Source organism: Sprattus sprattus (genome assembly GCF_963457725.1).
Source record: "Sprattus sprattus genome assembly, chromosome: 6".
NCBI classification, from domain to species: Eukaryota; Metazoa; Chordata; class Actinopteri; order Clupeiformes; family Clupeidae; genus Sprattus; species Sprattus sprattus.
Genome location: NC_137925.1, coordinates 303,611 through 329,973, shown reverse-complemented (window position 1 = coordinate 329,973; position 26,363 = coordinate 303,611). Strand labels below are relative to the sequence as shown.

The following is a 26,363-nucleotide window of genomic DNA, read 5'->3' as shown; positions in this document are numbered from 1 at the left end:
ACAGAGGGAGAAAGAAGCATAGGATTTGTTGGTATGAACTGGATAACACACTTAATTATGAATATTTAGTTTTTGTCAAAGTGTGAGGTGGATTGAAAGGAAATAGTTTGGACTAGTTTTTGGATATTAGGTGTTACTGCAAGATATCCACAGGAAAAATGTATCAGCTGTACTTCCCCAGTACGCTCTAATTCAATTGTTGGAAAGATCCTGAAGTAACTCAAATCAGCCTACTTCTTGTTGGAAGTGAACTTAGAAGTCATCAGTACTGTGTACTGTCGGCCTGTATTACATGACCAAAGTGAGTTAGAGAAAATGTCTGACAAAAGCACTGCTGACTGTTGGACTGCAGATGCCCCAAACATGTCAGGCTGCAAGGCTAATACTCACAGACACGACACACACAAGGTTCCGTTGACCTACAGTAGGCTGTATGGGAATCACTTGCCTCATAATCACCTGAATAAGAAGCAAAGGTTAAATACTAATTGTAAAATTATGCAGCATGGTGTTGTGTGACCATGGGGACACTGTGTTAATTATGGTCTGGAAACTCTGATTGGCCTTTCACCAATTGGTATTGAAGGTAGTGTTTTCCAAATGTCAAAACACAACACTTTCTGTGGTGTTATCATGAACCTCCTTAATTTGCTGACTGCAGACCTTTAAATTTGAACTTGCTTCCCACACCACATCCCAGCATAATAGGGACCATTGGTCTCACCCATTTTAATGGTGATGTTTGCTTGAACCCCTTGTGAGAGGTAAACTGATGGCCTCTGGTGTTTGCTGTGCTAGTGTAACATGGGTTAGGGTGGCCTCTGGTGTTTGCTGTGCCTGTGTAACATGGGTTAGGGTGGCCTCTGGTGTTTGCTGTGCCTGTGTAACATGGGTTAGGGTGGCCTCTGGTGTTTGCTGTGCCTGTGTAACATGGGTTAGGGTGGCCTCTGGTGTTTGCTGTGCCTGTGTAACATGGGTTAGGGTGGCCTCTGGTGTTTGCTGTGCCTGTGTAACATGGGTTAGGGTGGCCTCTGGTGTTTGCTGTGCCTGTGTAACACGCCGCCCTCACACAGACCGCTGAACCACCCCATGTCTCGATCTCCAGAGGCATCTAGAAGCCAAAGTCAATGTATAACACTGGGACTACTTTTGAAGATTGTCAGCAAACGTTGACTTTTGACCATTCAGAAGCGCAGAAAAGGTCATCCAGGGACGTAGGGGGAGGTTGATAAGGACACTTAGCAGAGCAGGGAAGGATAGTGTGTTTGGATAGTGCCTGCCTGATCCAGCAGCTTTGATGCCTCTTCAAACGATTACGCTCTTTAAGGGGTATACTGTAGATTGTCTTATTAAATATGCTGATACCTGAAAAACTTGAATAACTACACCATCGAAAGATAAGCGTTATTTAAGATACTCATCCCATGCATGTTCAGTTTAAGAGTATCACTGTAAAATGGGCCTTTAAATAGGGTACATTGCTGGGTATTGCGTATTGCTGACTGGAATGCTCCATCCATACTGACCTTTTTTTTTTAAAAAACAGGACCCGTCTAGTGTTACAGCCTACCGCGCTTCACAAAGGCAAAGCCAGTGAATTCTCCGCAAACCTTTTATTTTAAGTCAGCTAGTCATTCACCGAATACCTGTTTCAACTCTGGAAAATAAAGTATGTAATGTGTTTCAGCTGTCAACACAAATAAAGAGTTGCTTTGTATGGCATATTGTTTAGCATGGCTGGCAATATTTTAAATATACCTTTAAACCAAATTTACAGATTGTAATTCAGTTAGTGTCTCATAATGGTAACTGTAGGCTAATGTTACATTTCAGGTCTTTCTAAACTTTATAAAAACCTACCTCTCAGGTAGCATATTTATTTTTCAGTGTAGATGAAATAGTTGATGTACACAAAAAGCCTCAATATGCAATTGCAACAGTATTACATTGGTCTGACAATTTATTTATATAGGCCTACTCAAAAACTATGAGGATGAGGTCAGCATTTCTGGAACAATTCTCTCACCGAATCTATGGGAATCGTATTTTGAGCACAATGTCCACAGTCTGTCTACACCCTTACAACTAAACAGAAGTAAACAGGTGAAAATAGTGTCCTCCAGGATACAATTTGCAGCAACAGACTAGTTTCTGAGCATTAGACATGTATGGTGTATACTGCCATCTTGTGGACAACTTTAAAACACATCATGACAAATGAGAAACAATAGCTCCATTTGTAATCATTTAACAGACAAAGTCAAGTCCCAGAAACTCAAACAATATGCCTTTATTTTTACATTTCCTTTGTAACACAGCATAAACAAATAAATAAAGTAACAATAAAAAAATACACAAATGAATTACTTCCTTAATCTACAAAGCCATGTAACAAAATGAGTAATCTGCTCAAGTAGCAAGTTGACAGGGAGATCACAGTGCTGTGTAAAGTTTGCTCTTATTTTGAATAAGACAAACAGGCTACTGATGGGCATTGAAGTTGCCATCACATTATAGATGTTGGACAGATATTTTAAGTGCTGTGAAAACGTAACATTAGTACAACTTCCTTCAACACCATAAACTGCTCAAACATTCGTGCTTGTTCAAACATTTTGAACATTTAAACTGGGAAAAGAAGATCCCCCTGACAAGTACAATGATCAGTATTTACGTTTTGTATTACATTCCCTTACCTGAAATGTGTAACTAGAAAGTAGTGGTTGTTACAGCATCATTAGCATCCACCCCAAGCTGAGAAACCACCACTAAAGTTAATCCGTCATCAAATCTTATCCAACCAAAATTACATTATTGATGCCATTATGAAGGCATGAGTATTACATGTATGTAACACTATGACACATGTAGCTGTATTACATTGGGGCATATACTGAAAGATACAGATGCTGTACATTAACATACATCACCACTAGCAGCGTCTTCTCTTATTGCATGTGAAGCTAAGTGCATTTATCTTTGTTTTTTTAATTATGCATATATTACAGAATCCATAGTATTTCCAAGTGTAACTATAGGCAATGCATAGAAAGTGTTACCTCTGAAGCTACAACCAAAGCTGTGAGAACAACAAATACAGCCAAGTATGTTGCAATATATGGTTTACAGTATATGCATATATGGTGTTCAAGACATTCCCCTATTTTTTTTGCACATGTTTTAAAGCAATGGGTGTGTACTGGGTATTTCTGGGTTTTCATGGGAAGACAATTGATTGCCAAAGCTGTAGATACTCATGATGTTCATTAAATGCTCCTCTGTGAAGGAATGCTCCTAGCTGCACAGACTACTAACATTTTGGTACACTTAAAGACTATATTCCATGAGTTCAAAGCTGTAGACTAACTATAATACAAACCAGTAATGAAACACACCGGCAAAGTCTTTTTCTTTTTCAGTTCCAAGTACACCATCATTTCCAACCTGAGTCTTTTAACACAGAATACAATGGGAAGTTCCATTTTGAAGCTACTCCAGCAGAATTTGATTCAGACTAAATTTGTAAGAAAGGGTCACCTGTTGTTGTTGTTCAGGCTGTTTATGTTGTCAGGCCGACAACAGGGCATGTTTATTACCCCTAATGTGATCTGGAGAGGGCTAGTACATCAGATTAGTGTTTCAGAGGGGGTTTATTCTGGTGCCATTGACGTTTTCTAAGAGTTTGGCTTTACTGTGGTTTTCTAAAAGGCAAGAAAAATACAGAGCTTGTGTTAGACATTTAAAACCTTTTACATTTTTTCCAGATACAAATTGTAGTACCCTTTCAATGTTTCTTGTAATGTTAAGTACAACAATCAACATAATTATTTGTATTAAGGCAGTGCTAGTTTTGCAATTGGTGGCAAATTCTGAACATGTTAAATACAGTCATTTTAATAACATATCCTATGGGTTGAGAACACAATTTGTATTTAAAGTATTCATCAATTTCCATACCTTGGTACTTAAATAAGGATCAGTCATACAAAAGCAGCTTCACTTGCCAATCAGGTGTGTGCTGACTTACCACCCCCTGAAAGAAGCACTACTTGGCAATGGCTTTTGATCTTTACCCTATCTGTATACTGTATATGGTCTGTTTATTTACTGTAGTTCTATGAAATCTGCACAGATGCATGCAAACTAATCAAGTGTAGCTTTGCCGACTCATCTGGAGACGGCAGTACTGATCTAGATGGGGTTAGACTTGAACACACACATACACCCCCCCACACACACACACCCCCCCACACACACACACACACTTACACCTCCACACACACACACACACACACACACACACGCACACACACACACACACACACACCCCCACACACAGTGGGGCACCTTCCTCAGGTGTATCTGGAGCGTACCTGCAGCAGTGTGGGCGTCTGCTCCATGATGCGCACGAGCAGCTTGTCGATGTAGTCCTCCAGGTCGCGCACCTGCACCTTCATCTTCTTGACCTCCGTGTCCCGCTTCTCCAGCAGGGCAGCCTGAAGCTGCGCCTCCTCCCGCTGCCTCTCCACCTCCACCTCCTGCTGCAGCAGCAGTGAGATCAGCTCCATGTTGGTCATGTTCTGGTACTGGGCCCGGGCCTCCGTCAGCCGGGCCTGGACAGGACAGGACAGGACAGGACAGGACAGGACAGGACAGAGAGACACAGGCAGATGACACAGTGACGTGGCCACGCTGAACATGCCCAGACACTCGCTTACATACGCACCCCCTATCTGTCTTTCTTTCACACATATACAAATACACACACACACACTCACACACATTCAAGTACACACACTCACACACATACAAATACTCACACTCACACACACATATACAAATACACACACACACACACACACACACACACACACACACACATTCAAATACACACACTCACACACATTCGATTTCTCTTTCTGTCTCCCATTCTCTGGTTCTTGTATGTAGGTGGCCACACACACACACGCATCCTACCCTAATACTGTATCTCTATGTTTCCCATCTTTAAAGTGTATACTTTTTTTGTATTATTGTATCTATCTACTTATTTTTATTTGATACATCTATGATCTATAACTTATTTTTAATATTCATCTCAACTTCAATTCTTAAATTCAAGAATCTTCAGATGGATCCTGCTTTAATATTTATCTGACAAGTATTACTGTTTTTTATCTTCAAACCACAGATAGACATTTTCTATCAATTAATCACCTTCAGGGGGTCAAATATCTTCATATTTCAAACAAAGGCTGTTTTAAAGTCCAGACATCTCTTTTAACTGCTGCCTGCTCTGTTGAGCGTCTGAATTATAAAGGAGTGGTACCCCTCTACCTCTCTCATAAAGGAGTGGTACCCCTCTACCTCTCTAATAAAGGAGTGGTACCCCTCTACCTCTCTAATAAAGGAGTGGTACCCCTCTACCTCTCTCATAAAGGAGTGGTACCCCTCTACCTCTCTCATAAAGGAGTGGTACCCCTCTACCTCTCTAATAAAGGAGTGGTACCCCTCTACCTCTCTAATAAAGGAGTGGTACCCCTCTACCTCTCTCATAAAGGAGTGGTACCCCTCTACCTCTCTCATAAAGGAGTGGTACCCCTCTACCTCTCTCATAAAGGAGTGGTACCCCTCTACCTCTCTAATAAAGGAGTGGTACCCCTCTACCTCTCTCATAAAGGAGTGGTACCCCTCTACCTCTCTCATAAAGGAGTGGTACCCCTCTACCTCTCTAATAAAGGAGTGGTACCCCTCTACCTCTCTAATAAAGGAGTGGTACCCCTCTACCTCTCTCATAAAGGAGTGGTACCCCTCTACCTCTCTAATAAAGGAGTGGTACCCCTCTACCTCTCTCATAAAGGAGTGGTACCCCTCTACCTCTCTAATAAAGGAGTGGTACCCCTCTACCTCTCTAATAAAGGAGTGGTACCCCTCTACCTCTCTCATAAAGGAGTGGTACCCCTCTACCTCTCTCATAAAGGAGTGGTACCCCTCTACCTCTCTCATAAAGGAGTGGTACCCCTCTACCTCTCTCATAAAGGAGTGGTACCCCTCTACCTCTCTAATAAAGGAGTGGTACCCCTCTACCTCTCTAATAAAGGAGTGGTACCCCTCTACCTCTCTAATAAAGGAGTGGTACCCCTCTACCTCTCTCATAAAGGAGTGGTACCCCTCTACCTCTCTAATAAAGGAGTGGTACCCCTCTACCTCTCTCATAAAGGAGTGGTACCCCTCTACCTCTCTAATAAAGGAGTGGTACCCCTCTACCTCTCTCATAAAGGAGTGGTACCCCTCTACCTCTCTAATAAAGGAGTGGTACCCCTCTACCTCTCTACTAAAGGAGTGGTACCCCTCTACCTCTAATAAAGGAGTGGTACCCCTCTACCTCTCTAATAAAGGAGTGGTACCCCTCTACCTCTCTCATAAAGGAGTGGTACCCCTCTACCTCTAATAAAGGAGTGGTACCCCTCTACCTCTCTCTCGGCGACCTCCGCTGCACTGGGTTGGGGGGTGCGGCCCGGGTGGATGGAGGACTTGAGCTTCTCCAGCACGGAGCGTCCCTCTGACTTCCTCTCCCCGGGCGGAGCTGTGGTGTTGAGGGGCTTGACCAGGTGTGGACTGGAGAGCATGGATGGATGGTCATGAAACAGCATAGGGCACAGCAGTTAGACACCTTCATGCACTCTGCTCCCGGCTCTAACAGTTAGTTCACTTCCTATTGAGTGAAGTTATCATTGTTGTTATTTCATTCGTTTACATGGTTAAGGGGAGATATATTACATTATTTCTCCAAAATGTTGTATTGGGAGAGGTATTGAGCTGGATCAAGATTCTTTGCACTGTATGCAAAGTATGTATGCAACTGTATGATTCCTGTTTCCTGAGCCATAAGCAGGTTAGTTTTCTGTTACCAAAGCCAGGCGGTGTAAACACACATATTGAAGAGTAATTAAGCGAACACTGAAAGACTGGACTTCCGCATCACTTGACTGTTTCTACTATTAAGTATCACTACTCTGGACCTATGATTAAGATCGCTTAGCCATTGAGATTGTGTTTTAGCCCTTAAGAGTCCATGGTGATTGGGCCCTTCCACACTCATGATGTCTGGTAGTAAGTGAAATGGTTCATGACTTGCACTGTAATACTCACTTAAGCCCATACTGAATGGATTTGGTACTTGATTAATACTTGTGAAATGACTGAAGCAAAACTACTGAGACCAGGGAACAATTCCCTCTTAGACTCCAGTTCCTCCTGTCCTGATCGAAGGATGTATGAGGCGTGTTCAAAGAGTTTTTTACTGGTTTTACCCTCCCCTGACCCGTACATATGTATGTGTCCCATATCTATGCCTAATTCACTGATGGGTCCAATGTCCAGACATCCCTCAGTGTCTTTAATGGAAAGGTTGGAAAGATTGGGAAGATTGTGGATTTTCAACTCAAACGGTTTAGGAACAGTGAGAAAACAGAAACATTGCTGGGAAGTCTGGGAATCAGACACACCCAGGATACTCGCAAATGATTCCTTTTCACGGTTTGACAACCATGGGTTAGTCACAAATCTCTTGAAGGAATTTCTTTTTTGACAACTGGCAAGAGACAGAGACACACTGAAACACTACTCCACTTGTCATGGGCATCCAAGTGTGAATTTCAAGGGACTTTGGGGCAGAGATATGTCAGATCGTGATACATCAGAATGTTCACACCTTGTTGTGTGCGTACCTCTTATAAATAGAGATATACAACCAGCCTTGCTTTTTTGAAACACCTCTCATACCTTTCCTGACAATAAAGTAAAGTATGTGGTAGGCCTGCCAAACTGGACATGAGAGTACCTTAAAGTGAAACCAAAATAACATGATAACCGGAGGAACAAAAAATCTGCAAAAGAATGAGTAAAGGCCATGCTCCGTAAGAAACTCAGGCAGGGATGGACACGACACAGGCAGAACCAAAACATGTCAAACAGAAGATGCCTGATATGTGTGTGTGTGTGTGTGTGTGTGTGTGTGTGTGTGTGTGTGTGTGTGTTTGTGTGTGTGTGTGTGGGTCTGTGTGTGTGTGTGAGAGAGTGTGTGTGTGTGTGTGTGTGTGTGTGTGTGTGTGTGGGTCTGTGTGTGTGTGTGAGAGAGTGTGTGTGTGTGTGTGTGTGTGTGTGTGTGTGTGTGTGTGTGTGTGTGGGTCTGTGTGTGTGGGTCTGTGTGTGTGTGTGAGAGAGTGTGTGTGTGTGTGTGTGTGTGAGCTCAAACAGAACAAACACACATCTTCTGTGAGAGTTGGATGGAAAGTGGGCCACAATTTGGTCAACCTTCAACCAGAAGGTTCCATTTTCTGCCACACAAATTTGAATCAAATCACACCCCCCTCAAAAAAAGAGGTATCGCAGTCATTGAAGTGGGTGTGTTTCTTTTCTGTTATTTTCTTTTTTTTTAGCGATGAAGAGTGAATACACTCTGAGAAACTGTGTGGTCTCACCTGCTCTCCTGATGGGGCAGGAACCCGCTAGCTGGCTGTGTCTCCCCAGGTGTGACAGTGTGGCGTGCGTCAACCATGGATTGGACAGGGCAGGAGGAACAGGAAGGAATGGCAGCTGATGTGAAGGTGGAGGTGGAGGAGGAGCAGGAGGAGGAGGAGGAGACCAGATTGTGGGTGCCTCCCGCTTTGGGTATGGCATTTTGAGGGGACGTGTTGGGGTTGTGGGGTGAGCTGGGGTCAGGTTTGGTGGCGCTAGTGTCAGTGACTTGTGTGGGAAAGGACTCAGAAGAAGAAGGCGACTCATGCAGGAGGGACGCTGGGGGCTTGGCGGAGGTGGAGGACCCCGGGGCCACCCTGGCATGCAGGTCAGCGAAACTCATCTCCTGGTCTGACTGGAGAGCAGGACTACCCTCACTATTCTCTGCCTCTCCAGGCTGTGGTCCTTCATCAGCATGGCTGCCTCCAGCAAGGGTATCACCCATTCCACCTGTAGGGTCGGCATCAGACACGGTGTTATCTACCACTGACTGGTCACATAGTGTGCTTCGTTGGTCTGAGGACTGACCTGGTCTTTGACAAGCCTGTGTCAGTGGCAGTGCTCGAAGAGAGAGATCACTAGACACACAGCCATCTTTGTTGCAGAGAGCATCTGTGAATGAATCATTGTCCCTATGTGTCAAACCCAGTGTAGTACAGCTGTTAATACGATTCTTTGTGGAGGATGTCAACTCTGTTACTCTTATCTCGGCACCGATGACATTTCCAGGATTTAAAGGGTGATTTGGTGGCTCACAGTTAAAAGATGTGTGTCTCTCGTCTCCGGCGTCGAGTCTAATTTCCTCTTTAAATGAAGTACTCCCATGGGCTTGGCAACCTCCTTTCTCACCACTAGGGGATTTATAATGAGGTGAGCAATCCCCTCGCTCATTATACAACGAGTCAGCTTTGAGGAGACTGGGTTCAGACTCTTGCTTTGTTTCAGACTCTGACAAAGAAGGACTGGTGCTGGAGAGCATCTCCGACTCGGATGTCTTGAGGTCGGACTTCACTGCTGTAGTCTGCAGCGTGGACGTGGTCTTTCCTGAGGAGTCGACGGTAGAGACCATCTGAAAAGCCGTCAACATCTTGTTAGCATTCTGGTCGTAAATCTCAAAAGTGTTAATAGTCATGTCAGACGGGGAACTGTCAGAGTCTACAAACGCGAAGTCACAACTGTCTATGTTTTTAACTGACTCTGGGGTGGTGACCACAAAAGGACTCATCCCATTGGTCACCTTGGTCTTGTCTGATTGGTCGGATTGACAGTCCGGCCTCAGGCTAAGTTCACAAAGACTCTTGTCTAAAGGCTCCAAGTCGGTACGAGTAAGGTCCTTGTGTGGTTTTTCACTATCATTTTTGACAATGTTGACGAGGACTGGAGAGGTTACAGTGTTATCATCAGAAAGGCAGCTCCTGTCTAATATATTTTCTGTTGCAAAGCCCAGGGCCATGTTCAGGACTACGTCTTTGTTCATGTCGAAATGAGAAGAATTAAGCGCGTTATTCTTTCTTTCCATATTGCGTCTTTCTTGCGCATCAGGACTGTCTCTCTCTGATGAACCCGTCTTCCAGCCATCCCCTCCGCTCATTTGTGTTCTGTTGTTTACGTCACTGGACTCTGCAACCTCTGATATCGCTGACGTGAAACACATATTCACGTAATGGTGTTCGGGATCGCTATGCAAATCCCAGAGTGTACTTTCTGCAGGGAGCTCTTCACCGAGGGTCCAACTCTTGGTGTTTCTCCGGTGTTTTCGCTCTCTCACATGCTGACGAGAGGCCAGCTCTGTTTGGGTCAAGAAACAGGCCTCCCTCTGCACAGCGAGCTCTTCGGCGCTTCCCAGCCAACTCTGTGAGCTTCTGTCCTTGGAGGGAGCTCCAGCAGGCCTGCGAGGGGGCAGGGGAGGAACTTCTGTTGGCTGCGGGAATCCTTTTCGACGACCACCACCACTAAAGTCTGGGACAGGGTGAACGACGTGGTAATTGTCCGGGGTTGTTGTTGAGTTTGGTGCAGAAGGCGTGTCGTTTGGTGCAGAAGGCGTGTCGTTTGAAGGCGTGTCGTTTGGCGATTTCAGCCTGCTTGCGGCGAAGGCCTCAAATGATTCGTCCCATTCCGTAATGTTCTCTGAGAGCGAGCGGTTGGTGGACGAGTTGGGAAGGCTGCTCACTGGTGACCCTGAGCTTCCAGGCAACATCACCGGGAGGGACCTCTGCCTAGCCACGCTTCTGGGGCGCTCCCTCTTAATGCCCGCCCTCTCCTTCCGCATGCCACCGCGATGGGCAGGGCTGGGGAGGCTTGGGTTGGCGAGGTAGGCTGGGTACGGGGAGAGAGGCGAGCCGGGGTAGCCGGCAGCCGGGGGAGAATTCAGAGCCTCTTCGGCTAAGAGCTCCTCGAAAAATGGGTTGCTCTGCAGGCGCGTGAGGAAGGGGTTGGAGGGGGATATGGGAATGGAGGTGGGAGGCGGAGATGGGGTGAATGGGTTAGCGTGACAGCCATTGGCAGGGGAGGGGGGAACGTGCGCGGGATGGTTGGGAGCGGGGTGCTGTGGGGCGGGGTGGCTGGGAGCGGGGTGTTGTGGCTGGCTGGGAGCAGGGTGCTGTGGCTGGTTGTGGAGGCGGTGATGGAGGGGTAAGGGGGTGTCTGGGCTGTTCTCTACCTTAGGAGAGACTTCCAGGCTGTGGAGGGAAGGCACAGTTAGAGCTATGCCAGCTAAGGCCAATCATCCAGCCAGAAAAATAGGAGTGAGTCACAGGGGGGAGGAGGGCCACCTGATCGTGCCAAACTGATTTACTCTGTTTTTACTCCAGGTCATCAGACAGTGTATGTGTGAGAAAGCTGGCAAAACTTAAGTCAAATCAAAATAATTCAGGGATATTGGGATGCATGAATAAAACACTTGATGTTGCCATTAAAATCAATGAAGCGACAGTCCTTGACATCACTGTTCCCTTCCATAAGCTCACACATTGTTCCTACAGTACAGCTCACCTATTTAATAAGGTTCTGTCTAATTCATTAACTATGTCGTCAGAACTCATTCTTTAGTCTTTAGACACAACTTTACCTTTAGCATTTGTCTTTCACTATGAAATTAGTCGAAATATTTCATATGTTTCACACCATAACTGAATTTCGTTGCCTCGGTACTTGTACTCTGTGCAATGACAATAAAGTTGAATCTAATTATACCACATACAAGATGCTGCGTATTTCTCTTCTAAATACAACAAATTCAACCTAACAGTAACAATGTAATACATTATTAATATACTTTTTTCTAAGGTTTTCCACCAAGGAATTGAGATAAATACTTGCTGAAAAGGAATGGTCAAATACTAAGAGTTACATTCATTGGAACCACAAAATGGCAGACACAATACCAGTGAAACTACTAACTGTTCTGTTGAGTCAGTTACTTTCCCTGTCGTGTGTCCCCGAAATAGGACTGTACACCATAACAAACCAATCACAAAGGGACAGAAGGGTCAAGCCTTAATTACTTGTTCTGTCCCATTTAAAGAGCATGCTAATTTTTCTCGTGATGCTTGCGTAACAAAACAAAGCTGGTCTCTCAGTGTTTCAGCGGCTTTGGGTAGATTGGCTTGCTTTGGTCTGCACGTGAGGTTGGGGTTAAAGAGGTCTACAGAAAGAACTGTAGCAAAGATCAAGACAGAAATTGTAGTCCCTGCTCTTTTTTTAATGAACCTCCCAAAGTAATACAGTAACACACTGCTGAGCTGAGCAGCCATACAGTAATACACTAACCCTAACCCATACAGTACTACACTGCTGAGCTCCATACAGTACTACACTGCTGAGCTCCATACAGTACTACACTGCTGAGCTCCATACAGTACTACACTGCTGAGCTCCATACAGTACTACACTGCTGAGCTCCATACAGTACTACACTGCTGAGCTCCATACAGTACTACACTGCTGAGCTCCATACAGTACTACACTGCTGAGCTCCATACAGTACTACACTGCTGAGCTCCATACAGTAACACACTGCTGAGCTCCATACAGTACTACACTAACCCTAACCCAAACCCATACAGTACTACACTGCTGAGCAGGCCTCACTCACCTGGGTTTGTTCTGGGAGTCGCCGGAGCCAAACCAGCCCTTGAGTCGACCCTCGTGAGGAGCGCTGGCGGGGCCGTGTTCTGCCTTTGCCGGCAGCGAGTCGCTCCTTGCACTCGAGAACAGAGTCCTCCTCAGCCTCTTCCCCTTATCTGCCGTTTCCGCCGGGGCTGTGGCGACCTGCACGGAGCCTTCGTCCGCAGAAGCTGTGCCCTGGGCTGAGGCGGCGGCGGCAGCTGCCTGATCAGCGCCGCCGTCCTCTTTCTTGGTTTTGTCAAACGACCAGCGCCGACCGTCCCCTCCGGCAAGGGCGGCCTTCTGAGGGTCGTCGCTGCGCCGCGTGAGGTTCTGGAGGGAGCGAGAGAGCGGGGAGCACTTCTCCAGCAGTGCCCGTCGAGCAGGCAGCGTGCTCGGGTTAGCCTTGGGTGCTGCTGGGCCGGCGGTCTCAGGGGAGTACACGTGGCTGCCGTTGATGCACAGCGAGGACTTGGACAGCACCATGCTCTGGCCCTTCAGGGTCTCCACGGCGGGGCAGGGCCGGGGGCCGGAGGAGGAGGAGGTGGTGGTGATCTTGCTGGCCTCGTCGCTGTAGGCGCGCTTGTGTGTCATCATCTTAGCGTCCTGTGGTGTGAAAGCTGTTTGGAGAGTGAGACAGTTGAGTAAGAGAGTGGTGAGACAGTTGAGTAAGAGAGTGAGACAGGTGAGTAAGAGAGTGGTGAGACAGGTGAGTAAGAGAGTGGTGAGACAGGTGAGTAAGAGAGTGGTGAGACAGTTGAGTAAGAGAGTGGTGAGACAGGTGAGTAAGAGAGTGGTGAGACAGGTGAGTAAGAGAGTGAGACAGGTTAGTAAGAGAGTGAGACAGGTGAGTAAGAGAGTGAGACAGGTGAGTAAGAGAGTGGTGAGACAGTTGAGTAAGAGAGTGGTGAGACAGGTGAGTAAGAGAGTGGTGAGACAGGTGAGTAAGAGAGTGAGACAGGTGAGTAAGAGAGTGGTGAGACAGGTGAGTAAGAGAGTGGTGAGACAGTTGAGTAAGAGAGTGAGACAGTTGAGTAAGAGAGTGGTGAGACAGGTGAGTAAGAGAGTGGTGAGACAGGTGAGTAAGAGAGTGAGACAGGTGAGTAAGAGAGTGGTGAGACAGGTGAGTAAGAGAGTGAGACAGGTGAGTAAGAGAGTGGTGAGACAGGTGAGTAAGAGAGTGGTGAGACAGGTGAGTAAGAGAGTGGTGAGACAGGTGAGTAAGAGAGTGAGACAGGTGAGTAAGAGAGTGAGACAGGTGAGTAAGAGAGTGGTGAGACAGGTGAGTAAGAGAGTGAGACAGGTGAGTAAGAGAGTGGTGAGACAGGTGAGTAAGAGAGTGGTGAGACAGGTGAGTAAGAGAGTGAGACAGGTGAGTAAGAGAGTGAGACAGACAGGTGAGTAAGAGAGTGGTGAGACAGGTGAGTAAGAGAGTGGTGAGACAGTTGAGTAAGAGAGTGAGACAGTTGAGTAAGAGAGTGGTGAGACAGGTGAGTAAGAGAGTGGTGAGACAGGTGAGTAAGAGAGTGAGACAGGTGAGTAAGAGAGTGGTGAGACAGGTGAGTAAGAGAGTGAGACAGGTGAGTAAGAGAGTGGTGAGACAGGTGAGTAAGAGAGTGGTGAGACAGGTGAGTAAGAGAGTGAGACAGGTGAGTAAGAGAGTGAGACAGGTGAGTAAGAGAGTGGTGAGACAGGTGAGTAAGAGAGTGAGACAGGTGAGTAAGAGAGTGGTGAGACAGGTGAGTAAGAGAGTGAGACAGGTGAGTAAGAGAGTGAGACAGACAGGTGAGTAAGAGAGTGGTGAGACAGGTGAGTAAGAGAGTGGTGAGACAGTTGAGTAAGAGAGTGGTGAGACAGTTGAGTAAGAGAGTGGTGAGACAGGTGAGTAAGAGAGTGAGACAGGTGAGTAAGAGAGTGAGACAGGTGAGTAAGAGAGTGAGACAGGTGAGTAAGAGAGTGGTGAGACAGGTGAGTAAGAGAGTGAGACAGGTTAGTAAGAGAGTGGTGAGACAGGTGAGTAAGAGAGTGAGACAGGTGAGTAAGAAAGTGGTGAGACAGGTGAGTAAGAGAGTGGTGAGACAGTTGAGTAAGAGAGTGGTGACACAGGTGAGTAAGAGAGTGGTGAGACAGGTGAGTAAGAGAGTGAGACAGGTGAGTAAGAGAATGGTGAGACAGGTGAGTGAGAGAGTGAGACAGGTGAGTAAGAGAGTGGTGAGACAGGTGAGTAAGAGAGTGAGACAGGTGAGTAAGAGAGTGGTGAGACAGGTGAGTAAGAGAGTGAGACAGGTGAGTAAGAGAGTGGTGAGACAGGTGAGTAAGAGAGTGGTGAGACAGGTGAGTAAGAGAGTGGTGAGACAGGTGAGTAAGAGAGTGAGACAGGTGAGTAAGAGAGTGGTGAGACAGTTGAGTAAGAGAGTGAGACAGGTGAGTAAGAGAGTGGTGAGACAGGTGAGTAAGAGAGTGAGACAGTGACATAAGCCGAGGAGGCAGCTTTCTCACACTAAATGCTTTTAACGTGAAGTCACAGATATTTACCTATCGTGTGACTTATTTTCAAAATGCATCATTGTGCTGCGTTATATGTGCAACCTTTTTTACTTTGACTCTTTTCTCAAACCTAGAAAGTGAAGTTCATCATTAAATGATTTTTCAGTAAACATTATCAATAACACTACCCCCCCCCTCCACCCGTTCTCAGGAGAGTCAATAAAAAAATCAACTCCAACCTTTTCCTCCTGCCTCCGTCTCCCCGCGGAAGCTGTCGGCCACCACCCTGCTGCTGTAGATGGGGGTGCTGGAGAGCTCCACGGGGGGGCAGAAGGGCTCTCCTGCCGAGGACGCCATGCTGCTGTCCGAGGCCAGGGATGAGCACGACCTCGTGTCCGAGGACTTCCGCAGCTTCCCGAAGAAGTCCTTGACCTTGCTGCCTCGGCGTTCCCTCTCCTCGGCCACGGGCTCCTCCGTCTGCTCCTCCTCCCCCTGCGCCCCCTCGCCGAAGGGCTGGCCCGCGGACCCCGAGAGGGCGGCAAAGCGGCCGGGGACGATGGCCGAGGAGGACTCCACCTCCCTCTTCCGGCCTGTGACACGGTCCTTGAGCTTGCCGAAGGCGGAGCGGGGCTTGTCTTTGACTGACAGGTCAAACATGCTGGCTGTCAGGTTGTTGCGGGTGAACTGGACCGTCACGTTTAAGTCCCCTCTCTCTTTCTCAGGCCGGCCTGCCTTTGAGTGAAGCTTCAGCCATCTAGTCATAGGACAGAGATATGGTTATGAGACGTATCATTAAGGAACACTGTAGCCATCTAGTCATAGGACAGAGATAAGGTTATGAGACGTAGCATTAAGGAACACTGTGAAGTACTCTGAGCCATCTAGTCATAGGACAGAGATAATGTTATGAGACGTATCATTAAGTAACACAGTGAAGTACTCTGGAGTTGCTCTTAAAAGTTCACCAAATCACATTGTTTTATTGATTTTTTTAATACCTCAACAATTAGAGTTCATGTTTATGCTTTTCAAAGATGAAGGAAAGAAGTGCATGTTGGAAATATCAAAATGGTCAGACGAATTAAAGCTTGCTTCCAGTGCAGCCGCACAATCAGAACAATAAAACAACATATTTCTTCTTCAGAGAAAACACTAAATCAGTATGTGCGTAGGATCCTATTGCCATACATGCATGTTCTTTTGTCTTCAAGCCTGAAACTACTCCCTGTGTTTGGCTTTTCTGTGCAGAGCACCTTCTATGCTGGCCAGACACACATACCGGAGCCAAAGCAAACGCCTTCTTCTTCAGCACGCGTGTCTCGTGCAGTGTGTGTGTGAGTGTGTGTGTGTCTGTGTGAGTGTGTGTCTCGTGCAGTGGAGAGAGAGGCGGACCTCACAATTGAAGCCAGATGTTTAGTGTTGTCTCTCCCCCCCCCAACACTCTGGATTGGTGACTTGATACTGCGTGTGCAGGCTGGACATTTTACCCCCACAAGTTCCTCCACGTGTCAGACTGTCACAAGCACCCTATTCCTCTGCCTCAGATCGCTGTTTGGGTGGGTTTCAGTGGTTCAAAATGCAGTCTATGCAATCAATGTATTGTACAATGTTTAAAACAAGGTCAAGAGTGTGTGTCCTGCCTGAGGATTAGATATGATGGTGTTAATAATTATTATTTAAAACTCGGTAAGCTAAATGGTAACTAGGCATAGTCTGCAGGCCTGGGTATATAACATTCCCCCCAAAAATCCTATACTCCAGATTAAATGTTTGTTTTTTCCTTTGGAAATCAGTACAAGCTATTTTAGCCCTATCAGTTTGTTTTGAAGATGTTGATACCACAAGACTCATTTGAATCCTATTTAGTTGGGTAGCCTTTATTAGTTTCCTAAATGGACCCATCTGCTTCGTTTTAGTGCACTGCACTCTAAATGCCTGAAATGTACACTGAAGAGGAAAATAGATGACTTGGTTAAAACCTCACCCACCAAACACCACAGAAACGGCGCGTCCGCCTCAATTATGTAAGCAATGTGAAGATTTTCACAAATGTGGAGGACTATAAATTAAGGAAAGGAATCTTCTAGAGCAGTGGTTCTTAACCTGGGTTCGATCGAACCCCAGGGGTTCCTTGAGTCACTCTCAGGGGTTCGGCAGGGGTCAAGACACACACAGTATAGCCCGGTTCGCTAGCAATGTCGGGCCATTTTTATACATACCTACGTTTTGAAGAAATCATATTTTATTTTTCAAATTACGAAGGGTTCGGCGAATGCACTGATGAAGTTTGCAGGGTTCAGTACCTCCAATAAGGTTAAGAACCACTGTTCTATAGTGTAATCGCATTGTAGCGTTATTGAGTGTCTGCTTTAAGAGTCCTGACAGTGCCTGGCACAGCAGCACGCTGCCCAAACAAATGCTGCACTGCCGAGAGTGGCATCTCAGCCGGATGTGCTGCGCCATCTAAGGAATGTGGTGGGCGCTATCTGAATTGCTGCTCCATACCATGCTGATATCACCTGATATTTTACCTTCTGTTGTATGGCATAGGTAGGTAGCATACACGTTTGTCAAGTAGACATCAGACATCTAGATGTCATTTTGTCATCTTGGGATCATCTACTGCCATCCATAGCGTTTATGGTTCTTTAAATTTCGTTCCGACTTATTAGAATGATTAGCCCTATGCTCTGTAGTGCTAAAACAACCGTCTCAACAGCAGTCGTTTGTAGGCCTCTATACTCAAACTCCACGTTACGAATTAGTTTCAGGTTCATTTTCTATGAACAATCAAAACAATGTATGATGGGGAAGAGCCTACACATGTCTATGGGGAAGAGGCCCTCAACTCTTTCCTGAGGCCCACTACCAATTATAATTTAAGGGAAAACTTACTCATTTCTAGGGCACATTCCATCTTGAAAGACTTCGTCCAGGGGGACAATAGTTTGCCCAAGAAACACGTCAAGTCCAATTAGCACTCGATGCATCACCGTGAGGACCAGGTTGCTGCTTCCCGGTGGATAGGCACTCATTCCTGCCAGCTCCAACAACCCAGGCATTAGTTCGAAAGTGCATTCTTCATTCCACTCCGGTTCCGTTCCCTTCTCCACCAGACCAGTGGTGTATTTCTCTTTTCCCAGCTGCATGATGGTGTAAACATAGCGGCTGCCGTGTTTGCCCTTCGTTCTCAGTCCCCTTGCCCGAAGGACGGTCACATTTACATGCGTGGGAACCCATCTCTGATCGTCGTCGTCCAGGCTTATCAGAGGCATCCTGAAATGTTTGCTATGACATACACTGGATGCCTGCAGTGGTGGGAGAGCACAACGGAGAGGAACCTTCCTCTCGCTCTGCTGTTTTTTTTTCCAGGAATTGTCTAACGGTCTTGACAATTGCGCATTCGGTTACTACTCTTCGGGCGTCCGTGCACTCGCCCTTGTGTTTGTCCGGTCCAGCTCGCTGTATTTGCTAGTGCAGGAAAGCTCAAAATCTCTGCATAATCCCCAAATGCATACGATACAATCCGGAGGAATATCCGTCATTGGATATTAAAATGCTACGCTGAGCAAGCATTCATTTGTCTTTGAAGCAATCCTCAATATCACTAGTCAACAAAACAACTTCCTTACGCGAATTGTAACTTCAGTCCTCCAAACTGTTCTTGCCTCGTCAGTCCATCACCATCTTCAGAGATTTTGATAACTCATTGTGATGATGACGGCCCGCCCACTGTAACAATCGTGGCCCGCGGTGCAAGATATCTGCCGAACTGAGGAGAAGGCTACACTTACGCAGCGTCACATGCATAACATTTTCGTTTCTTGTATGCACTATCCAGGCTATATGATGAATAGGTTGCCATCACTTACGAAGATGTAAAAAGAAGCGTAGATCGAGGTTAACTAACATGCTTCTTCACAGACGCACCATTTAGTAATGCGGTCCTATGCGGTGACAGCCGCTGGCCGAGGGAAAAGTTGTGTTTGTCTCCAAAACCAGGGCGGGGCGCTCTGCTGCAAACTAACGGCGCTATGAACTCTCAGTCCGTCCACTTATGCACATCATTATTTTCAGTGGAAATCACGAAGCTCTCCCAGAATGGTAAAGCAGATTACGTAACCGATTGCAACTGACAGCTTGCTTTTATCTGAGGGTCGTGCTCTGCGGGTTACACAGATATGAAACCAACTTCACAGCTAGGCCAATGGAAGGCTATCCTCTGGCTTGACAGAGCTACAACGGCGAGAGCTAGGCAATTCCCTAATTGCCGAACCCGGAATTACAGATGGCCAAAATAGGACTGTATTGTAAATCATGTAAATGCTTTTGGGACAGGATCATTAACACATACCGTGGTTTTATCCTGCTCAACACCGCAGGATAAACAGCGCAAATATAAGTTAGCCTAGGCTCAATCCAGGCAGGCAGTAATTAGACAGTGCTCCTGAGTAAATTACAGATTTTACTCAAATATAGCTTTTACACAGATAGCGCCTGCTAAACGGTAAAGCCAAATTCGATCATCAGACATGCGATTTCATTGACCACTTTGGCAAAACTTTGACAGGCGTGGAGAGCGTATTTTGTTCTTTCAGCCTACAGTAGCATATTTCTTAGTAATTTATTGCTGAATTCCATTATTATCTAAAACATTAACTCAAACATATTCAAAGCCGATATACATCACCCACAAATGTGACTGCTTGAGGTACAGAATTTACTAACACTTAGTTTGTTGTCTATCAAGGAAGAGGCCAGTGGAACACGTACCAAAAGCTATTTATATGGTAGCACACTGCACTCGGACGGTTTTGTATGACATAAGTAAAGAAAGCACATGACATCTCCCTCTCTCTCTCTCTCGCTAGTTCTCTCTCTCTCTCTCTCTCTCTCTCTGGGTTGAGAAGGACTGCCATCTGGTGGGTCAAACAGAGGCATGGTAGCTACTCCTGCAAAGGCGACTCCCTAAACAACACAGCTGTATGACACATGTTCCAGACTGAAGTCACTTTTAATATCTCTTTTTAAGAAGATACAGCACGGTCCCAGTTAAATCCCTCTGCATAAGGGACACCTGTTTAGTTTTTTTTTTTCCCGTCAGTAAACTATTTCAACTGACAAAGAGGCTACTGAAAAAAGATATCACAAGTACATGACATTAGAATTCTGTTAGTCTGTCAATTTCAGTGTTGACAGGGAAACTCAGAGAGTAAAAGATTAATTGGTAGAGAGCAATGGTGGCTACAAGTTCACAGTCACAACATGGTACAGCACAATGACATAAGCCTTAGTGCTTGAGGCTTTTTACTAAAACCATTTTGTTGGGTTCAGTAGAACAAGATGATAAGGATAAGCAGACATAACATGCTGTTGGAAAGATGTCTGTTATTAGCAAAGGGTAAAGTTGTCACACAGGCCTTCTATTCGCATGGCAGTGCTTCATAACAGAGATCTTCATCGACAAAGGTCCGACCCTTAGTGCACATTTGTACATACAGTGCAAATGTAAAAACTCAGTTCAAGCAGTGATGCCTTTCCAATCCCAAGGGACTGTCATCATGTAAATGTTATGAAAAGTGCTATTTTAGTCTTTAAGAGACATGAAAATGTCACACAGATGTCACAAACCAGGTCAATAGAACCCCATGAAGGTAATATAGGTACAGTAACTCCAGGTCAATAGAACCCCATGAAGGTAATATAGGTACAGTAACTCTTCTCCATACAGGCTAGGTGTTGTGTGCATGTATTCAATAAGTTCCGATACAACATGGCACTTTTTTCTCTGCTATGGCAGAATAGCAAATGCATTATATCATTTAAAGTTATTTAAGTAAATTAAACATCAGATTTGACATAGCACCATAACAATCTGTTAACGATTATTTTGCACTAATGCATGGATTATTTCCCCTTTTTTTAAATAACTTACTTGAACAGTATATTCCAGTACATTCAGAACCACAGTTTATGGCATGGCAGATATAGCAATGAGGCAAAAATATCAACATATATCCTGAGTAATAAAAAACTTTACATTACAAAGGCATTTCATAAGTAGGAATGCAAACGGCTATTGCAGTAATACTATAGTATCGATAATAAAACCTCAAATACAAAAAAAGGATTTTAAGTAATCCTACTAATCTGGGTGCAATTGTGAGGCGAACCAGCCATGTAACATCAGAGCTGTGCAAGGCTAGGTCCCGGGATGGAAACGAGCAAAAACACACACACATTAAAAATGGACTGGAGAGGTTTCAGGGTGTTTAGGACTGGAAGGTCCAGGGACTGGAATGTTCACAGGTTGGAAGAAGTCTCTTCTTGGCACAAAGCGCTATATTTGGCGCCTCTTTTTCAATAATACTATTGTCAGTTCAACACGTCACAAAGCGTGGCTAGGCCTTGTGTCTAGACTGCGTGGGTTTGTCTTTTGAAGAAAGTTTTGAGGTCAGTCAAACTAAATGGCTTAGTCACCTAGCCCATTCTGTGGGGGCTTCAGGAAGAGCTCATCTTGGGACAGCTGGCCGTCAAAGCCCTCCATGTAGAGGCTGCTACTGCTGCTGCTACTGCCACTGCCACCACCCCCTCCACCTCCTCCTCCTCCACCACAACCACCGTTGGCCAGGAAAGTGCCCACCGCCCGGCCCTGACGCGCGTGACCCACCGCGTCACTGAACACTTTGTTGATCTGCTCCTCCGAGGGCATCCACCAGTCAGGGTTGGAAGCACAGTGCATTCGGATGAACTCTGGGAAGACAGGGAATATTTGGATGAACTCTGGGAAGACAGGGAATATTCGGATGAACTCTGGGAAGACAGGGAATATTCGGATGAACTCTGGGAAGACAGGGAATATTTGAACTCTGGGAAGACAGGGAATATTTGAACTCTGGGAAGACAGGGAATATTTGAACTCTGGGAAGACAGGGAATATTTACAAGGGTTTCAACTGGGCTGGAGAGTTTCTACCCTTGGGCATGTCAACTGCTAAAGATAGTAATGGAATGCAAGATACCTTTCTTAACTGTTGGCATATGTATTTGAATAGGGTATCACCATGAACTTTACCTGCACGCATTTACTGTAGCTAAGGTAAGACTAAGTGGTCCATGACACCATGTCCTTACTGAAAGAGGTCCATGACACCATGTCCTTACTGAAAGTGACCGTTGTAAGACTACAAAGTGGTCCTTGACACCATGTCCTTACTGAAAGTGACCGTTGTCGCTCCCTTTTGTCACTAGTAATTAAGACATGGTGTGATCTGTACAACCAAGCTATTATTTACCAGCATCTAGCCAAGTGTAACACCATCTCCCCAACTCTACGTGACCATCGGCAGCATCAGGTTGCTGGGCCTACCTCTGAGACAGGTGACCTTGACTGGGTTCAGAGGTCGTCTCTCCGGGCCGATCTCACCCGACTGGACGGAGCGCTTCCTCTTGCCCAGCCCGCAGGAGTACTTGAGCTCGTCCGTGGTGAAGACATAGCGGATTAGATAGCGGAGCAGGCGTCGGCCATCTTTTTTGGAAGAGTTGACAGCCTCGTCCCACTGCTTGTTGGTGATGAAGAGCGGGTAGTTCCCCAGCAGCTGTTTGCTACCCTGGAGGTTTAATAACACTGTCACTAATACAACATGGTGATGAAGAGCGGGTAGTTCCCCAACAGCTGCTTGCTGCCCTGGAGGTTTAACAACACTGTCACTAATACAACATGCATTTGTTGCATATAACGAAATGTCGACCTCCTTCATTTGCAAAAAACTTGCCTTGCAAACATCAACAAAAACACAGTTGGCCCTGATCAAATCTAGCTAGCTTGCTAACTCGTGTTTTTCTGGTGATAGATTTGGCACAGTCATGCTGTCAAAGCTGCTCTTCCATGTGCGCTGGGTTTCAGACCACACTACACAGAGAACAGCTCAGGCGGTTAGTGGGAACCACAGGTGTGTTTATCCACCCTTCTCCTGTCTCTATGCCATCAAAATGCCTTTGAGGATATTATAAAAATGAGTTACCACCAAAACATGCATAACAACTGTACCAAAAAGCATAACGTGTGTTTAACCGTATGGTTTTCGGACAGTAGCTTATTGTAGAAGCGTAATAACAGCATCTGTCATGGGGATGGCCATGGGAATCCCCATAACTTATTCGACCTTGAAACCAGATGGTTTGAAACTCTAGCGATCATGGGTCTGTAACTGAGCCTTTATGAAACTTGGTGCTTGGCTGTAGTTATGCAATACAAGTCTCAAAGCTTTTTCATCTCCCTATTTGCATGTGTAGCTTGAATTGCAGTTTAGTTCCTGTGTGTTACCTTCAGATTCAAGAGCTTCAGTTGTGACAAGAGCTTCAGTTTTGGTTCATGACTTGACTTGAAGTTTACAACAGCGGGTGTCTGTATCATGGTCCAGGTCAAAACATAAAAGGGTTAAGGTACTCTACGTATGTCCCAGTAATACTTGCTAATGGTTTTCTACGAATATGAATGGATTTGTTTGTTTGCTACTGCCTTTTATTATTTACTGTATGTTCAATCAAGAAGATGTGCTTTACTACAAACAAGATTATGGTACTCTCAGTGATAACATGTAGTGGGTGCTTTCTACCCATTGAAAGATTTTCACACAAGGTACTATTTGTCAAATTGCAGAGAGAGTATGTATATGCTGAATCTCAGTGCCCCACACACTGCAAGTTGTTTCCCCAGAATATATGAGACTCCCCAGTGTCCCCTGTCCAATAACACTGGATAGCTCTGGGTTATGGAAAGGTTAGCTTAACGCTACTGAGGTCCCTGTCAGTGTAAAATGAATAAAGTGTAAAATTGGCCAATATGTGTTGTTTTTTTCTTATTACACTGGGAGAATGCAATCATCCAATCCACCAAGCAACACAAAACAAGATTGAATATCAACAGAAGAATATTGCAGGGGATTTTGGATTACCAACAGAAGAATATTGCAGGGGATTTTGGCACATTTTTTTAGGCCGCTACCCACACATTTAGCTGTGTTGCTCATTCCACGAATGCACGATCCTTACAAGTTGTATCTCGTTGTAAAGGTGACTAATCAGGCTTTCCAACGATGTAAAATACAATACCAATTGGTATTATTAAAGGGGAGGAATAATCGACCGAAATAACGTTTCCAAACATTTTTTGAGGAGTTTATATTCTATATATGTAGAAACCAAAGTGACCATGTGACTTGCTCAGAGATCATGTGACCTTCTCATAGATAATGTGACCTGCTCAGAGTCAATGTGACCTTCAAAGGGACCGTGTGACCTACTCAGGGACCATGTGACTTGCTCAGAGATGTCCATCACCTGTGTCCTCACCTCTGTCATCTGTTCATCGATGGGGGGCTGGAGGAACTGGTTGTGATGCTGCAGCACAGCTTTAAAGAAGTCCAGCACACTCTGACAGGGGGCTGCAAAGGAAACCCGTTTGAAAGGTCAAATTCCCTCCATCGTGAATTTGTTTAACAGATTACGGAGCAGTCCAGCCACTAAAACATCAGGCCTCACAATTGCTTTTCTTATTATTTATATCAGATTCAGTCAGATCTTGTGTCATTACATCGATCTTAGTGGAACAAAATGCCTGGCACTACCAGAGCAGGGGCGACCCTCTCTACCTTTAAGAAGCTCTTGAAGACCCAACTCTTCAGAGAGCACCTAACCCGACTCCGACTAGTACTTAACCTGCACTTACAGCAGTTACATTCCTGTACTGTTCTGGACTTCAGGGGAACACATAAATAGTGTCCAAATGCTCTGAATGCTTCAAACTAACCCTATAATTGTTAAATTGCTCTGTTTACATTTTTCTAGTCAGGGTGTCAGATCCACTGAATTTTTGGCACATTCCAAAGATGGGGAAGGGACCATAATTTCAACGCAGATGAAGCGATTTAGTCCAATATTAATGTTGGAGGGAGGATCCTGCACAGTGTCCACAACTTCCTTTGTTACTCCATACACCATATACAGTAGATCAACCTAAACTTCAATAATATCCTGCATTCACTACGGCCGACAGGTTAAATGTCCCTGGGAGATTCATTAGTATGGCTCTGTGTGGTGTCCTCCCTACAGAGGAACAAAGGTAGGTACTCCATCATCCAGACTCACTCCAAACAGGGGGCGAGTGAAAAATAGCCTGGCAGATATACTCGGTTCTAACTGGCAGGCAGGCACACACACACACACACACACACACACACACACACACACACACACACACACACACACACACACACACACACACACAGACACACACACACACACACACAGACACACACACACAGACACACACACACACACACACACACACACACACACACACACACACACACACACAGACACACACACACACACACACACACACAATCACACACACACACACACACAATAGCTTGGCAGATATACTCGGTTCTAACTGGCAGGCAGGCACACACACATACACACAGACACACACACACACACACACACACACACACACACACACACACACACACACACACACACAGACACACACACACACACACACACACACACACACACACACACACAGACACACACACACACACACACACACACACAGACACACACACACACACACACACACACACACACACACACACACACACACACACACACACAATAGCTTGGCAGATACACTCGGCTCTAACTGCCAGGTGAATCATTTCACGAGCAGGGATTCCAGTCGGAGGCGCTGGTCCAAATTCCCTCGCTGGTTTGTGACAACAAGCATGGTGCTCATTTCACGTGTTCTCTAGAGTGGGAACCTGAGAGATAGACTGATCAAAGACACCTCACACCTTCACAGCGCATAGCTATCAATATCTAATCAATAATCAATAACCCTAGCCTATGATGCTATCAATCGTGTGAACTCATCTGTGAAATATAATCTATCATCAGACTGAAATGACATGTAATCAACATGATTAATGATTAATGATTAATATGTAAATAACATGGACAAACCTTTAGCAGCTGTGGTACTGCCCCTGTGCTACCCTGACGTGTGGCTATCTAAAGTGGTATCTACCTGGCACACTCTCCATTACTGCCCCTTTGCTACCCTGACGTGTGGCTATGTAAAGGGGTATCTACCCTGATGTGTGGCTATTTAAAGGGGTATCTACCTGATGTGTGGCTATTTAAAGGGGTATCTACCCTGATGTGTGGCTATCTAAAGGGGTATCTACC

At 45.5% G+C, this 26,363-nt stretch overlaps 2 protein-coding genes across 3 annotated transcripts in view; both read right to left on the bottom strand.

The window, feature by feature from the left end:
• Positions 1 to 2,311: 2,311 nt before the first annotated feature.
• On the bottom strand, positions 2,312 to 19,878 carry rab11fip5b (RAB11 family interacting protein 5b (class I)). Of its 2 annotated transcripts, none has more exons than XM_080841022.1 (7): positions 19,840 to 19,878; positions 15,351 to 15,865; positions 12,614 to 13,244; positions 8,484 to 11,198; positions 6,474 to 6,618; positions 4,374 to 4,613; positions 2,312 to 3,701 (listed from the first exon to the last, which is right to left on the bottom strand). In XM_080841022.1, exons 2-7 carry the CDS (start codon positions 15,766 to 15,768, stop codon positions 3,675 to 3,677), a joined length of 4,176 nt encoding a protein of 1,391 aa, XP_080697148.1. In that variant the 5' UTR covers positions 15,769 to 15,865; positions 19,840 to 19,878; the 3' UTR covers positions 2,312 to 3,674. The 2 variants fall into 2 exon arrangements, with proteins under 2 accessions (XP_080697148.1, XP_080697147.1); XM_080841021.1 differs by having other exon boundaries at positions 18,007 to 19,876.
• A 1,705-nt stretch (positions 19,879 to 21,583) lies between these two features.
• The window catches only part of bend4 (BEN domain containing 4), a gene marked incomplete at both ends in the record, with an annotated part of 12,358 nt that continues 7,578 nt past the window's right edge, over positions 21,584 to 26,363 (bottom strand). Inside the window, 3 exons of the mRNA XM_080840419.1 lie at positions 21,584 to 21,864; positions 22,480 to 22,720; positions 24,465 to 24,556. Of these exons, the coding sequence (XP_080696545.1) occupies positions 21,584 to 21,864; positions 22,480 to 22,720; positions 24,465 to 24,556 (614 nt within the window). The remainder of the gene's footprint in view (positions 21,865 to 22,479; positions 22,721 to 24,464; positions 24,557 to 26,363) is intronic.